The 17242-nt window shown below is 44.0% G+C and overlaps 1 protein-coding gene across 9 annotated transcripts in view; it reads right to left on the reverse strand.

Moving 5' to 3' along the window:
* The window catches only part of LMNTD1 (lamin tail domain containing 1), a 196627-nt gene that overhangs the window by 107459 nt on the left and 71926 nt on the right, over positions 1-17242 (reverse strand). For all 9 annotated transcript variants that reach the window (XR_014555833.1, XR_014555834.1, XM_083701549.1 and 6 more), the window contains exon 5: positions 15110-15311. Coding sequence is in view for 7 of the 9 variants with exons in the window: in XM_083701549.1 (XP_083557675.1) it covers positions 15110-15311 (202 nt within the window). In the remaining 2 variants the exon portion in view is untranslated. The remainder of the gene's footprint in view (positions 1-15109; positions 15312-17242) is intronic.

Consider the following 17242-nt stretch of genomic DNA (forward strand, 5'->3'; position numbering starts at 1 on the left):
AAGTTGCAGTTCCTGAGTTGTCTACAGGGGCTCAAATCTTAAAATGTATAAAGTTCTTAACAAGTTTTATTTAGTTTTCACCTTGGTCTAAATATCACTATTAAAGTTAATAAATAGCCATCCGTTTGTAATCCCTCCAAAAAACCAAAAAAGCAGCAGAAAAAAACTATCAAAAACCAATAGGAAAGGCTTTCAAATATTCCCTTCCTTCTCTGTGTTCCCAACAAGAGACATTGTTCTAAATTTAGTAACAATGGAGACCGGTGCTTTTGTTGCGCAGATGGTAAAAGAGCAGTTCTAAGTTGATCTCCAAGTCTTTCTGACTCGGTGTTTCTATCGTCGAGGGCTTTAAAAGTTTCCACCTTCTTCCCCCCTTATTAACTTTGTTATTTTTGCAGCTGAGAAGTTACTTTTAAAAGTTTCAAAAGGGGAGAGGAGATCAAAGCCGCTAGCGGCAACTTACTTCCCGTTTCCAGCTCTGCTTGCAGTCCTGCGTCTGATCTGATTTCAGTAAGAGCCGACCTCCGTTATTGCAGCTTTTAACTTCGAATCATTCCTTAAGCCGAATTAATCCTTTTTTAATCAGGGTAGGTCCGAATTTCTTGTATTTTGAGAATTGAGCACTTTCCCTGCGAACTTGGGGCTTCGCTTTCCGAAGGCAGCAATGGCTTCCCTTCAGCCCGCTTCCCTGCCCGCCATTCTCTTCACCCCCGATTAGGAGCTACCTGACGACCGGACAGTCCACGTTTTCGGCATCCGCGGGAACCAGAACTCCTGGACCTCCTCCAGAGAGTATTTTGGGGGGCTACTGCGCCCTGTAGCACCCCCCTTTTCCTTCGGAAAGCTCGGGATTCTCCTAGCGAAGAAATCCCCGTTCGCGCTGGGGTCGGGCTCAACCGGAAGTCGGGAAGGTTTGAAATACTCAACTACAGACTTCTGATCTCTGCAAGATGGCAAACGGAGCACAGATCTGATCACTCTGATAGATCTGAGCCCTATCGAGAGTCGGAGGAAATGCCAAGGCGAGGCACACACCCCTCTTGAGAGGGTTCTCAAGATGTTGAGAGGTCCAGCAGATTGCAAAGAGCAATTCCCAGACCCCTGCACTGAAAGGCTCGGGAGAGTGGGGGAAAGAAGGGGGTTTGAGTGCAGTCTTGGCAACAACATGCCTCCATGGGAGCGAAGCCTTAGCACTCCGGCCACCAGCAGAGATTTTCCGTAACCAATATTCAAGCCGACAATATTTACTATTGAAATTAATTACCGTATATACTCAAATATAAGCTGACTTTTTCAGCACATTTTTTATGCTGAAAAGGTCCTCCTCGGCTTATACTCGAGTGAGGCGGGCGGCAGCGGCAGAGGGAGGAGCGGCCCAAAAGGAGCCCTTTCTCACCGCTGGTCCCGCCGTTGCCACCCGCCTTTCTCAGGGGCAGGCACAGGAGGTGCGGTTGGGAGAGGTGCTGCGCTGCGCTGTGCCTCTCCCAACCAGGCTCCTATGCCTGCTCTTGCGAGCAGCAGAGGTGGAGGAGGAACAAACAGCCTGAAAGCAGCCCTTTTGGGTTGCTTGTTCATCCTTCTCCACTGCTGCTGCTGCCACCACCAGGTTTGTGATGTGGTGAACCGGCTTATACTTGAGTCAATAAGTTTTCCTAGTTTTTTGTCCTAAAATTAGGTGCCTCGGCTTATATTTGGGTCGGCTTATACACAAATATATACAGTAAGCTTAATTCGGCATCAGACGAAGGATTGAAAAGGAAGTCCGTTCTTTGTCTTCTGGGTAATTAACCATACATAGAAAAAATTTGCAAGTGGAAAACTATGATCTTATTTGATATTTACTGTGTGGGCCTGCTGATGGGAGAATTCAAAGCAATTGAAACCCATTCTTTATTGTTTGACATTGCTACAGGATTTTAAAGCTGGCCACAACAGTATTTGTGTATGGAAAAGGGAAGGCAGTGCCAGGACTCTGACAACATCTGAGAGCCCTTACACTGCCCTTCCAAAGCTTTCCTCCAGTTGGCTTGTTACCAATACTGGAGTATAAAAGTGGAAACTGAATTTTGAACTGCAGCCGCCGTTAAAACTGAACTCAGCAGATGAGATTTGGATTAAGACAATTAAAGTACTCTGTTGGGGGAATATAAGAAAACTTTATCTCGGCTGGAGGGAACTACAGAGCACTGAACTTGGTTTACTGTATACAAATTGGAATTTTAAGGAGGAAAAAAAACTAGCAAGAGAGGTGGATGTTAAGTTGTGGGCAAACATATCAGACGACACAGCGATTCTTCAAACAGCTCTTGTTTATTCAGAGGCCAGAACAGAACTGAACTGAAGAGCTCAGTCAGCCTGCTTATATAGAGATCCAGAACAACGTAACTGTAGCAACTTTCTAAAACTATCAACTTTCCAATCACTGAACATCACTTTCGATCCTTCATTTGCATACAAACTATCCAATCACTGAACGTCACTTTCGATCCTTCATTTACATAACTATCTACAGTATCCCCCTGCTGGCCCAGGGTGAGAACTTCAGTACATAACAGTTGATATATCTATTTATAAGGATCTTCAGGTGTTGCAACTCTTCATTCTACCCTGAGACATTTTTGCGAATTGGATACTGAATTTAGTACTCTCTTTCCTGGACAATTAAGTGGTAATTCTTATGGATATATTGTTTCTGACTCTTTCTTAAGGTAGATATTTGTAATATATGAATATCAACATAAAATTTGGGTTTTATGTTAAACTGCATATGTGTATAAAGTAAACAGGTCAAAAGAAGGGGGTGTAGTGGGAAAGCACAGAAACTGTTACTGTTTACTGAGAACTTACAGTAAGTAAGTAAGTAAGTAAACTTACTGTTTACTGAGAACTTACTCGATAAGTCCCACGATTGGAATGTAATAATGGAGGGATACAATCTATTTCAGAGAAACAGACCAGACAAGAAAGGAGGAGGAGTGGCGTTATATGTCAGGGATGTGTATACCTGTGAAGAGATCCAAGATTTAGAACCTCAAAGCCAAAGTGAGAGCATTTGGGTCAAAATTAAGGGAGAGAAGAACAACAGTGACCTCATTGTGGGAGTTTACTATAGATCCCCAAGCCAAACGGAGGACATAGATGATGCCTTCCTGGAACAGATGGCCAAGCATGCAAAAGGAAGGGAGATAGTAGTAATGGGGGACTTCAATTACCCGGATATTTGTTGGATGTCAAACTCAGCCAAGAGCATAAGGTCAAACAGATTCCTCACTGGCCTTGCAGACAACTTCATTGTCCAGAAAGTGGGAGAAGCAACAAGAGGAACAGCCATTTTAGATCTGGTCCTAACCAATGTTGATGACCTGGTTAGTGGGGTAGAAGTGGAAGGATGATTAGGCGCGAGTGATCATGCTCTTCTGAAGTTTACTATACAGCGGAAAGGAGCAGCCAAGCATACTAGGACTCAATTTCTTGACTTTAAGAAAGCCGACTTCATAAAACTTAGGGAAGTGCTGGGTGAGATCCCATGGACAGTAATACTAAAAGGAAAGGGAGTTCATGATGGCTGGGAGTTTGTTAAGAGGGAGATAGTAAAAGCACAACTTCAGGCAATACCAATGAGACGGAAACATGGAAGGTGCCTAAAGAAGCCAGGGTGGCTATCTAAAGAACTTTTAACTGAGTTAAGATTAAAAAAGGATGTGTACAAAAAATGGAAAAGGGGGGAAACCACCAAAGAGGAATTCAAACAAATAGCCAGCACGTGTAGACACAAAGTCAGAAAAGCTAAAGCACAGAATGAACTCAGGCTTGCTAGAGAGGTTAAAAGCAACAAAAAAGTCAACACACCCAGCTAGTGTGAGAAACATTTTAAAGAGGCACAAAGTAAGGCAGGAAGAAAGAAAAGCTCTTGCCCTACAGCGAAAGCGGGCGGGGGGGGGAGGTTGCTTCTACTGTGACCTTAAGAATTTGTTTATACAGGTAGGCTCACCAACTCATGAATGCAGAATCAAGTGGTGAGGTCGGTATGAATAGGCCAACACAGAAATGGAAAAGGATAGGGGGGGAAACCACCAAAGAGGAATTCAAACAAATAGCCAGCACGTGTAGACACAAAGTCAGAAAGGCTAAAGTACAGAATGAACTCAGGCTTGCTAGAGAGGTTAAAAGCAACAAAAAAGGCTTTTATGGGTATGTTCGTAGCAAAAGGAAGAACAAAGAAACAGTGGGGTCACTCAGAGGAGAAGATGGTGAAATGCAAACAGGGGACACAGAAAGGGCTGAACTCCTCAATGCCTTCTTTGCCTCAGTCTTCTCCGATAAAGAAAACAATGCCCGACCTGAAGAATTTGGAGCAAATGATTCAGCAGAGGAAACACAGCCCAGAATAACTAAGGAGATAGTACAAGAATACTTGGCTAGTCTACATGTATTCAAGTCTCCAGGGCCAGATGAACTGCATCCAAGAGTATTAAAAGAACTGGCAGATGTGATCTCAGAACCACTGGCAGTCATCTTTGAGAATTCCTGGAGAACAGGCGAAGTCCCAGCAGACTGGAGGAGGGCAAATGTTGTCCCTATTTTCAAAAAGGGGAAAAGAGAGGACCCAAATAATTACCGCCCAGTCAGTCTGACATCAATATCAGGGAAGATTCTGGAGCAGATCATTAAGCAAACAGTCTGTGAGCACCTAGAAAGGAATGCTGTGATACCAATAGTCAGCATGGATTTCTGAAAAATAAGTCATGTCAGATGAACCTGATCTCGTTTATTGACAGAATTACAAGCCTGGTAGATGAAGGGAATGCAGTGGATGTAGCCTACCTTGATTTCAGCAAGGCATTTGACAAGGTGCCCCATGATATTCTTGTAAAGAAGCTGGTAAAATGCGGTCTTGACTATGCTACCACTCAGTGGATTTGTAACTGACTGACTGACCGAACCCAAAGGGTGCTCATCAATGGTTCCTCTTCATCCTGGAGAAGATTGACTAGTGGGGTGCCACAGGGTTCTGTCTTGGGCCTGGTTTTATTCAACATCTTTATCAACGACTTGGATGATGGACTCAAGGGCATCCTGATCAAATTTGCAGATGACACCAAACTGGGAGGGGTGGCTAACACCCCAGAGGACAGGAACACACTTCAAAACGACCTTGACAGATTAGAGAACTGGGCCAAAACAAACAAGATGAATTTTAACAGGGAGAAATGTAAAGTATTGCACTTGGGCAAAAAAATGAGAGGCACAAATACAAGATGGGTGACACCTGGCTTGAGAGCAGTACATGTGAAAAGGATCTAGGAGTCTTGGTTGACCACAAACTTGACATGAACCAACAGTGTGACCCGGCAGCTAAAAAAGCCCATGCAATTCTGGGCTGCATCAATAGGAGTATAGCATCTAGATCAAGGGAAGTAATAGTGCCACTGTATTCTGCTCTGGTCAGACCTCACCTGGAGTACTGTGTCCGGTTCTGGGCACCACAGTTCAAGAAGGACACTGACAAACTGGAATGTGTCCAGAGGAGGGCAACCAAAATAGTCAAAGGCCTGGAAACGATGCCTTATGAGGAACGGCTAAGGGAGCTGGGCATGTTTAGCCTGAGAAGAGGAGGTTAAGGGGTGATATGATAGCCATGTTCAATTATATAAAAGGATGTCACATAGAGGAGGGAGAAAGGTTGTTTTTTGCTGCTCCAGAGAAGCGGACACGGAGCAATGGATCCAAACTACAAGAAAGAAGATTCCACCTAAACATTAGGAAGAACTTCCTGACAGTAAGAGCTGTTTGACAGTGGAATTTGCTGCCAAGGAGTGTGGTGGAGTCTCCTTCTTTGGAGGTCTTTAAGCAGAGGCTTGGCAACCATATGTCAGGAGTGCTCTGATGGTGTTTCCTGCTTGGCAGGGGGTTGGATTCGATGGCCCTTGTGGTCTCTTCCAACTCTATGATTCTATGATTCTTTGTTTCTATGATTCTATGAATGGTCTTGAAACTGATAAGGTGGTGGTGAAAACTGGCTGTTTTGAGAACGGAAAGACGAAAATATGACAATGATTAAACAAAACAAAAAAATTTCCTTCCAGTAGCACCTTAAAGACCAACTAAGTTAGTTCTTGGTATGAGCTTTCGTGTGCATGCACACTTCTTCAGATACACTGAAACAGAAGTTACCAGACCCTTCTATATAGTGAGAAGGTGGGGAGGGGTATTACTCAGAAGGGTGGTGGGAATGGGTGATTGGCAGATAGCTGTGATGAGCCTGTTGACGACTCTTAACGACTGCAATAGGTCTTACAGGAAAAAGCAAGGGGTGAGAAGGTGAAAAATGGCTTTGTCATGTATAATGAGATAAGAATCCAAGGTCTTTGTTCAGACCAGGTCTCTCCATGGTTTTAAGTTTGGTAATAAGTTGCAATTCAGCAGCTTCTCTTTCCAGTCTATTTCTGAAATTCCTTTGTAGTAAAACAGCTACTTTGAGATCTTGTATAGAATGTCCTGGGAAACTGAAGTGTTCTCCTACTGGTTTCTCTGTCTTGTGATTCCTGATGTCAGATTTAGCTGTTTTACTACAAAGGAATTTCAGAAATTTGACTATGGCAGACCAACACGGCTACCTATCTGTAAATGATTAAACAGTCAGAGTTGAGTTTGGACAGAAGGGCCCAAGTACAGGACCTGTGGGATAAATTTCAATTTGAATAGGTGAATCTTTTTTCTGAATTGAAAAAAGAATTAATGAGAGAGATGAAGGAAATTATGGCTAAAATAACAGATGAGTTTACAACCTGAATGGATCAAAGCATTAAAAGGGTAACAAAACCAATTGAACTAATAGAGTCTTGGACAGGGAGAACTGAGGAAGGGGATGTTCCTAGGGAAAAGTTGGAGAGGAAGCCTGAAAACTGGGAAAAAATTTTGATATGAAAAAACTACAAAAAGGTAGATTTGGAATTTTTGTGGTTTAGGCAGAAAACACTTGATGCGGTCGTAGTGGAGAAAATGAGGCAGAAAGTACAACCTTTGAGACTGAGAGAAGTTAGAAGGGAAGACAAGCTGGATTTGGAACTTGCCTCAACTGACAGATGTCTGCTGGTGAAATTAAAGTATGCCAAAGTTAGGGAAAAGAATGGGAAATAGTCTTGGAAATGGTTACTGTTTATGTGCAAAATATTGTAGATATTGGTACATTAGTAGGCTTTGATTAAATGCTTGCAATTAGTAGGGATGGGGATAAAATTAGAAGAAAAAATAATAGTTAACCACAGATGTTAGTAAGTTTTGATTAACTATGTGTAATTATTAAAAAATTGGGTAAATGGATATGGAATTGTAAGTGAATTTTACAATTTCAATCTGTTACCTCCGAGGATGTGGACAGGCTGCTTGGATGAGTGAAACCAACCACCTGTCTCCTTGATCCTTGCCCATCCTGGTTGATAAAGCGAGCCGGGAAGGGCTGGACGATGGGCTCTGTGGGGTGGTGAATGCTACCCTCTGTGAGGGAGCCTTCCCAGACCCGCTGAAAGAGGCGGTCATTAAAGCACTTCTTAAAAAAACATCTTTAGACCCGGCCAGTATGGCCAAGTATCGCCCAGTCTCAAATTTTCCGATCTTGGGCAGGGTGATTGAGCGGGTGGTTGCTGAACAACTCCAGGCACGCCTGGAGGATGCGGACCTCATTTTGGGACTGAAACTGCCTTGGTCGCACTGGTTGATGATCTCTGGCGGGTTAGGGACAAAGGTGAGAGCTGTTTCCTAGTTCTGCTGGATCTCTCAGCGGCCTTTGATACAATCAACCATAACATCCTTCTGGACCATCTAGAGGGGCTGGGAGCTGAGGGCACTGTTATACAGTGGTTTTGCTCCTTTCTCCTGGGCCGTGTTCAGAAAGTGGTGGTGGGGGATGAGTGTTCAGACCCCTGGGCCCTCACTTCTGGCGTGCCTCAGGGTTCTGTCCTCTCCCCATGCTTTTTAACATCTATATGAAGCCGCTAGGAGAGATCATCAGGGGGTTTGCACTGGGTGTCCATCAATATGCAGATGATACCCAGCTCTACCTCTCTTTCAAATCAGAACCAATGAAGGCGGTGAAGGTCCTGTGTGAGTGCCTGGAGGCGGTTGGAAGATGGATGGCGGCTAATGGATTGAGGTTGAATCCTGACAAGACAGAAGTACTGTTTTTGGGGGACAGGAGGCAGGCGGGTGTGGAGGACTCCCTGATCCTGAATGGGGTAACTGTGCCCCTGAAGGACCAGGTGCTCAGCCTGGGAGTCATTTTGGACTCACAGCTATCCATGGAGGCGCAGGTCAATTCTGTATCCAGGGCAGCTGTTTACCAGCTCCATCTGGTACGCAGGCTGAGACCCTCCCTGCCCGCGGACTGTCTCACCAGAGTGGTGCATGCTCTAGTTATCTCCCGCTTGGACTACTGCAATGCGCTCTACGTGGGGCTACCTTTGAAGGTGACCTGGAAACTACAACTAATCCAGAATGCGGCAGCTAGACTGGTGACTGGGAGTGGCCGCCAAGACCACATAACACCAGTCTTGAAAGACCCACATTGGCTCCCAGTACGTCTCCGAGCACAATTCAAAGAGTTGGTGTTGACCTTTAAAGCCCTAAACGGCCTCAGCCCAGTATACCTGAAGGAGCGTCTCCACCTCCATCGTTCTGCTCGGACGCTGAGGTCCAGCGCCGAGCGCCTTCTGGCAGTTCCCTCACTGCGAGAAGCAAAGCTACAGGGAACCAGGCAGAGGGCCTTCTCGGTAGTGACGCCCGCCCTGTGGAATGTTCTCCCACCAGATGTCAAAGCGATAAACAACTACCTGACATTCAGAAGACATCTTAAGGCAGCCCTGTTTAGGGAAGCCTTTAATGTTTAATAGGTTATTGTATTTTAGTGTTTTGTTGGAAGCCGTCCAGAGTGGCTGGGGAAACCCAGCCAGATGGGTGGGGTATAAATAATAAATTATCATTATTACTATTATTATTATTATTAATATTATTATTATTTTGTTTACATAAAGAACCAGAAGATGGGATGGAGGGAAGTCTGCAGATTCATGGAATCTTGAAGAAAAGGTTTTGGGGATTGGGGGGTAAAAATGTTCTTTTTTATTGATGTTAATGTGGAATTAAATTGTGGAAAACAAAAAAAAATATATTTAACAACAACAAAGAAGAAATATTCAACTACAACCTTTGTCCTCTGTGGACACAATCCAGCTAAGTTATGCGCATACAGTAGAGCATGGGTTAAGCCACCTCAGACATTCGGGTTCCAAAAAACGTTTGCAAACCAGAACACTCATTTCCGGGTTTGTGGTGTTTGGGAGCCAAATGTTCAAGTCATAAGGTGTTTGAGAACCAAGGAACGACTGTATAAGATGGATACTTCAAAGAAACATCTAGCTCATCAGTATTTCTCCCCTATTTTCAGTATGCTTGGGCACCACCTGGGAGATGCATCAGAGATCACTTGTGATCCCCAGAGCATGATGTAATTAGAATTGCCAGGAACAGCCTGGAGCTTGTGCTTTTCTCCTTAATACCCCCATAGCTGCAAAATAAGATGGAGGTGCAGCCTGCCTACTTTGTTAATCCCCCAGCTCTGTTGCACCCCATCCCTGTCTGCTGCTGGGTCTCACGCATTAAGGTTTCACAGATTTTTCACAGATTGCTTAGAAATGCTAACAATTCAGCGGTATATAAATGCCTTAAAAATAAATAAATAAATAAATATTCACTTTCACAGAAGTGAGGCTGTCAACAAGAGTTGGAACTCCAGTTCACAACTTAGGTGCTTTAAGTGGAACAGCAAGCCAGATGCTGTCCTTCAACAGGCATGGGCAAAAACAGTTATCTCCACACATGCCTGCTTGTACCCTAAGATAATCACCCTTCTCTGGCTGCCCATGATCTGAGCTGTGGCAGAAAATGGGGAAAGAGGCCTTTTCTGTGGTGGTGCCCTAGTCACAGAATCCTCTCTTTCCCCCATGGAGGCTCACCTGGGGCCTACTTTGTTGTCATTTTGGCGTTTTAATTTCCCTAGGCCTTTTAATCTCAGCATTTTTAATGACATGTTTACATTCTACTGCTGCCACTTTTGTATGATTGTTCTTAATTGTTTTTGTTGTATTTTTGGACTTTATAAGCTGCCCTGAAAACTTATTTGGTGAGGTAAAAATTGCTAAATAAATATCTGAGGAAAGTGAGAGAGCATTTCATGTTCAGGAGGACAGAGAAAGCTGTAGATGTGTGTACAGCTCTCAGTGTGGGACTGGACAAAGACCACAAATATGAACTTTAAATTCATCACTAATATGAAGCACCTCTAGCTTTTGCAGCCTGCTTTCCCTGCTCAGTTTCGCAGGCCATTTGTATTCTCCCTGCCATCTCTGACTGATCTATGGCAAATTTGGAGTCTTTGCTCTAGCAAGTAGGAGCATGAAGAGGACAAAATGATTAGGACAAAATGAATGGTGAGGCACTGCTGCCACATCTTTTTATTCAGTGGAAAAATTAAAGTGGCAATGCAGTTCTCCAGGTTGCAAACTTGCAACCCTATTTCCTGAAAATATTTCCCTAATGTTTGAACAGGTATGTATTCATTGTATTTGTGTCACCTCCTTCTTCCAAAATATCCTGAGAACACCAGCTGCAACTTACTATAGTCCTGAGAGGTAAGCAAGGCTCACTGGATTTACAGAAGCTGTCCAAGTTTCTGATTTGATCCCGGAATGCCCCACTTTTCCTTAGGATGTTCCTATTTTCATGATGATATGATAAAATAAAATAAAATAGGATGTCCCTATTTTCATCTGAGAAATGTTGGAGGGTATGCATGTGTTGGGATTCCAACTCCTAACCCCCTTCACTGTTTACCATGCAGGCGAGGGCCAATAGGAGTTGAATTCCAGCAGCACCTGGAAGCCCTGGGTTTGTTTCTCCATTCCTGCCAGGGCTGTAGGCTCAGGGCAGAAGTGCTCATTTTGCTTTTGCACATTACAGAAATGGGGTTAGGCAGAGACTTGGTCCAGGTCCCAAGACATAGCTGAGTGGGGATTTGAACCTAATAATGTAAACCTTACTTTGAAGGCCAACGTTCTAGGCATAGCTCTTTGTTGCACAGCCTGCAACAACGAGCAAGAATAAAACTGCCATGTAAAGGAAACCAACAGCTGTATTACAATCTTGCCTTTTATGGTTAACAGAACTAAGGATGGTTCATGTCCCTTTGAGACAAGACATAAGTAAATTCTTCCACGTAAAACAGAAATGAAATCTACAAAATGCACAGCAGTGCTCAAAGTTGGTGACAACTTCTTCTAGCCTGCAGATAAGCCGCCAGGAAGTTCACTTTTCAGAAATAGATGTGTAACCATATTTTTTAGTAAAAATTTGCTGTGCTGGTCCTGTTATCAGAAAAAGCTACAATATTGTCAGGGGACTAGCAGTGATTGTCCCCCCCCATGTTTTCTCTTCTTTTTTTTTTCAAAGCCCCACCTCCAGTGGGGAGGGGGTGCAGGGACCAGGAGATGCTAGGGAGAGCCCCAACACCGAGCCTGAGCAAAGTGGAGGGGAGGCAAGTCCCCCTTTGCCAGTGCTCCTTCTGCGCAGTAGGTTTGGGCGCAGAGAGGGGAGGAGATGGATGGGGGTCACACGACTGTTATGCTGGGAGAGGTACAAGGACCGGCCACGCCCAGATTCTGCTAGTGACTGAGCCAGACATTAACTTGTGATGCTCTTCACTGTAAATAGTTTTCACTAATAATAAAGCCTGGAAAAGACAGGTTGGAGTCTTGCCTGTTTGCTCTCGAGCAACCACACCGGCAGCTGACAGTAATGCATGCCTTTTATTTGAAGTATGATCAATTGAAAATGAGAAGGGCAAAGATGTTCTACTCCAGGAAGGGGAATTTGCAACTTAAATCCACTAGGCATTATTAGCACAGGAAATAGGCCAAGACATCTCAACCACAGACATTGCAAAGAGCCGATGCAATGAATTTGCTTCATTTAACTGACTGGTCACAGGACTGTAAGGGAATCAGCCCTCTGGGATAGTGCAATTAGATTTCCCCCCCTCCATGCCACTGACAACTGTGTGACCAACAAACATTATTTCCAGTTGCAGATTGAAGAGTGGGACCGTAATTCAAAAGCCTTCAGTTCTCCCCTAAAATGAGAGTCAGAGGATGTCCACCCGGGGGTGGGGATATTAGTGGCTCTTCAGATATGCCGATTCAGCAGATCCCACACACATACTGAATCTGGAAGGTGCACATTAGTCTTACCAAGAAGAAGGGTGTGTGTGTGTGAGAGAGAGAGAGAGGGGGGGGGGGGAGAGAGAGACTCAGCCCTGAGAATGAGATGGCAGGTTGGGGGAATAGCCCCTGCAAATCTTCTGTTAAATCTGCTTCACACCTGCCAAAGACTAGGATGAAAGCAATAACCCAAAAGAACATTCTGTGCAAAAGAAGACAGGGAAGACAGAGAATATAGCTTTATGAATACACATAGTAAACCTGGCCTGCAGATTTGATTTGCCCTCAAGGGCTCTCCAACCTTTTGTTGCAACATTCCAGCAGCAGCTACACACGAGTTCTTATCTTGCTTAGGTGGGAACTTTTCTATGGGCATGATTTAAAGGGAAGGGGGGGGGGGGAGAATCAATCCAGAATGTTGCCACAAAAGTTGCCAAAAATTTTTTTAATGTCAACAACTAGCCCATACAAGACAGAAGAGCCAGGTAAAAGCTGGTTGGGGATGGGCAGAATTTAGAGTAATGAACAATCTTAGTCCCCGACTGAAAAGAAACACAAATAAATTTGCTCAATTCCTTCCTCTATTATCCTTGTCTCTTCCTTCTCTTTGGTGTCACTGCCAATATGAAATATACATTGCAAGCTCTGGGGTGTGGGGGATCACTCTGGGGGGAAAATCACCTACAGTATTTATTTATTTTACAGAGTTTGCAAGAGACTAAGCAATTTATCATTTCATCATGCGAAAGCTGGACTGGATGAATCTCAAGCCAGAATTAAGATTGCTGGAAGAAATACAGTGGTGCCCCGCAAGACGAACGCCTCGCAAGACGGAAAACCCGCTAGACGAAAGGGTTTTCCGTTTTGCAGGCGCTTCGCAAAACGAATTTCCCTATGGGCTTGCTTCGCAAGACGAAAATGTCTTGCGAGTTCCTGCGGGTTTTTTCCCCTCCCCCCCCCTTTTCCTAAGCTTTCTGTCTGTCTCTTTCCCCTCCCTGGGGGAAAGCAGGGAGGAGGGAAGAGTGGTGTGTTCTTCTCACGTTGAGGAGGATCGCCGATAGAGACCTCGCCTGTATCCTGCCGGGAGTCGCAGACAGGGAGGTCAACAAGGAACATTCCTCTGACAAAGGCTCTAGAGATTTCCGACAAAGGCCACCTAAACATTATCAAAATATGTATAAATGCAGTAATATATATATATATATATATATATATATATATATATATATATAAAATAAATTATATATATAATATAAATATAAATATATAATATATAATGAAGCGGCAGCCAGAGCCGATCTCTGAGCAGAGATGTGGTATGCTGACAGGGCAGAGGCGCTGGCTTGCCCCCATTATTGAGGGCGCTGACGTCATGTGACACGCTGACGCGGGGCATGTGATGTTACTGCTTAATATTGAGGGGGCCTAGCCCCCTCCTTAACATTTGATGGGGCCAAATGTGCCTTGGCCCCTGCAACTGGTGCACCTGTGACAATCATGCTGCAGCATTCTGTACCAGCTGCAGTTTTGGAGCAGTGCAAAGGAAGCCCCACATAGAGTGCATTGGGGTTATTCAGTCTTGAAGTCCTCAGTGCCTGGACTACTATGGTCAAGCTATCCCAGTCCAGAAAAAGCCACAGCTGTCATACCACTCAAAGATGACAAAGGCACTCTTAGCCTCCCAGACTATGTTGATGGTTTTTTTGCCTTTTTTGTTGCTTTTGTTGAGGGTGGTTACCTGTTTTATTACAAGCATAATACTTTTATCTACGCTGTGTTTCACGCAATTTGTAAAACTACTCCACACTGAACTTTTTTTTCAATTTTTCCAAAATTTTCATTTTTTTCTGGAAAAAAACAGGGGGAGAAATGTTTTTTCCTCATGGCTTCAAAATTTCCAGAACTTTTACATCTCTAGTCTGACCATGACAAGAGAGTGTTTGGCATGACCTCCACCACCTTTTGTCCATCCCAGGTAAAAAACTACATTTGGGTGTGCAGTCCATGGTGTATTGGAGCAATGCCCACTTGTGACAGCCATGTCATGGGGGGACATGAAGTCCTTAACCAGCCCAAGAGCAGTCTCTGCCCCCAACCACCACTTTAGAGACCACCTTGGCCTGATTGGTCTGGGAGACCACTGAGTAGCAGGGGGGCTGAACACCAGCAGCATCCCCAATCTTCTCTCTGACCCAACATCAGAAACCAGCCCTCTTAGTCCATCCCAAGATCAAGAGGTTTTCCGGCAAAAGAGATGGACAATGACAACCCCGCCAACCTTCTAGTCTGGCCTGGTGCTAAATTGAGTACCTGGATGGGGACAACCAAGTTAGGCTGTTGCTTATCAGGATGGGGGGGGGGTCACTGTGGCCCAAATGCATTGACACATTTGCTCTGCCAGTGTGTTTGCACCACACTGACTTCCTGCCACCTCACACAGCCCTCTTGGTAAACACCAGCAACCTACAAGCTGGGAAGCTAGCATAGTGACTCTGCCTCACCCAGCAAGCTGTTTCTAGCACTTGAGCCAGCTGTTTGAGAATCAGAAGTCAAAAGTTCTCTCAGCCACTATGAGCTAGTTGTGTTGTTCTTTGGATCCCAGCCATTGTCAAAGAGATGCAATATCTCGAGAAGAGAAAGACTTGCTTGCTAGATCAGATCAAGGATCCATCTACTTCAACACTCCATTTTGAACATGGCCATCAGCCCCTGCAGTTTGTTCCTACCATCAGGTATCCACAGTTTCTCCCTTTGACTTGTGCCCAGAGTCTTGTAGCTGAAGGAAATGGAATAATTTCAGCCTCCAATGAGGCAATTCCACCACCACCTCATAAGAGTACCTGGATGCTGAAGAGTTGTAGTATTCCGGTGGAACGTGCATCTTCCTTGCTTTGTCCCTTGGTTCCAGGGTAGTCTTCTTGGAATCAGCAAATAAAGATTTGATGTAGTCCTGACCTTGTCCAAGTGCATCACTCCCAAAGCTGGAAATGCTGGAGCAAGGAGGGAATTGTTTTTGTAGCAAAAAGCTGCTGCTGCTGGGGGCTGGTAAGCAAAAGAGTAACAGCGAGAAATATAAAATGTAATTTTTAAAAAGGGGGAGAGGGAGAGACTAACATTCGGAACAGTTTATGGAAATGAATTTGCATAATCTAATTTACTTTCTGTTAGTTCCACCGTTAATGTAAAACGGTGCTCCCTGAGCCTCTCGCAAACCTATGGCTATAAAATGAGACACAGCTGGTAAAGTGAATTTTTGCTAGTGACATGCAGATTTATTACCTTGCTGGAATTACCTTCAGTAGCTAAAACATAATAAATGGGGCCATCAGTGGAATAGCTGTTTCCATAAAATTGCTTGGTGGGTAGAAGGTATAGCTTCAGCCGGAAGCCAGTAATGAATCTATTGAACCTTCTTCCACCTACGTAATGATGGTGCTAATATCTCCTAATAGGACTACTATTGTTGTGTTTTTCTCCTACTCCTTTTACAGTTCTCTGTTGGACAGTTGGGAAACTTCCCCTTGGCACCAGACAAAAGGTTATCTTCACAGGAGGCAACATTCTGGAGCCACCTCGAGGATATCCCCATGGCAGCCAACTTGGAGGCGGCAGCTCAAGCCAGGACTGGCCAACTGTGGGGTGAGAATAATCTGAAGATGTTTAGGGAGTATGCTGTAAGAAAGCTTAAGAGCAGTAGAGAGAGGGAAGTGCTTATGTTAGCACAACATGGATTATGTTGACACTGTCAAATATTGTGTGTTGGTAGTTGGAATCTTGGAAGTGTGGATCATGGGAATTATTTTCTAAGAAGCTGTGCTATCCTAGGAAAAAGCTTCAAAAATCCAAAACCAAACATCGTGCAGTTAAATGTCTGAAGGAAGGAATATTTTGCTTTTAATTTTTGTAGCTTCAAAACTAGTTTGGTTTCTAGTTACAGTCCTCAGACAGAACTTTTCCAACAGCTTTTTTTATTGCATATGCAAGGATCTTTACTTCCATATTTCCATAATAAAAGGTGTTATACAGGAAAAGGCAATATTTATTCGGCACTGTTCAGATAGAGCATAAGCTTCCAATTTTAGGTAATGTACAAGTCTTCTTAGTAGCAAATGAAAAGTTGGTATAATCCAATAGTGTGTGTGTGTGTGTGTGTGTGAGAGAGAGAGAGAGAGAGAGAGAGAGAGAGAGTACTGAGGCACAAAGCGGAAGCCAAAACAGATATGTATGCATTAGCGGGGTGTTGATTTTGTACATTATGAGCATTACCCAAGAGGGGATATGGTGGCCAAAATGCAGCTTAATAACCACTAATCTCCATATTGAAGAAACTAGGCAAGTTGGGTTCTGTGTTGCTGCTGCTTCTCCTGTGCAGAGATGGGACTGGCAGTAGAATGAGCAGCCTGAACCAAAACTCCGAGGCTAATTTTGTCTTGTCAGTCTGGAAATGCATCCAATGGGAGCTTCATGGGGTTTCTGAATTGAGAATGTTCAAAGAAGAGGAAATTGTGGCATTCGGTGTCATTTGGGTGGACAGGGATGAGTCTGTAATTAATCATGGTGAGTTGGGTTAGACACCTGGTAGATGTTTAAGTAATTAATTCAAATAAATTATCTGCGGTCTATTAGTGAAAATTAATTATAGATCAGACTTGGAGAGTATGTCATCATAGGGATGAGCAAATCTGCAATTTCAGTTTCTTTCAGTTTCTCATTTTTCTAATCTTAATTTCAGTTTGCCACGTTTCTGCTGAATTTCTTCCCAACAGAAATTCTACTCATCATCACTAGTATATGCCAGTCCTGCCACAAGGCAATGCTCTGGTCCCTCTGCTGTGGTTTGTTGCATCTTTGTGTGTGTAGCTCAGGGGTCAGCAAACTTTTTCAGCAAGGTCCCTCAGACCTTGTGGGGGGCAGGACCATATTTTGAAAAGAAAAAAATGAACGAATTCCTATACCCCACAAATAACCCAAAG

This window comes from Podarcis gaigeae, assembly GCF_964106915.1.
Source record: "Podarcis gaigeae genome assembly, chromosome: 10".
Lineage (NCBI taxonomy): Eukaryota > Metazoa > Chordata > Lepidosauria > Squamata > Lacertidae > Podarcis > Podarcis gaigeae.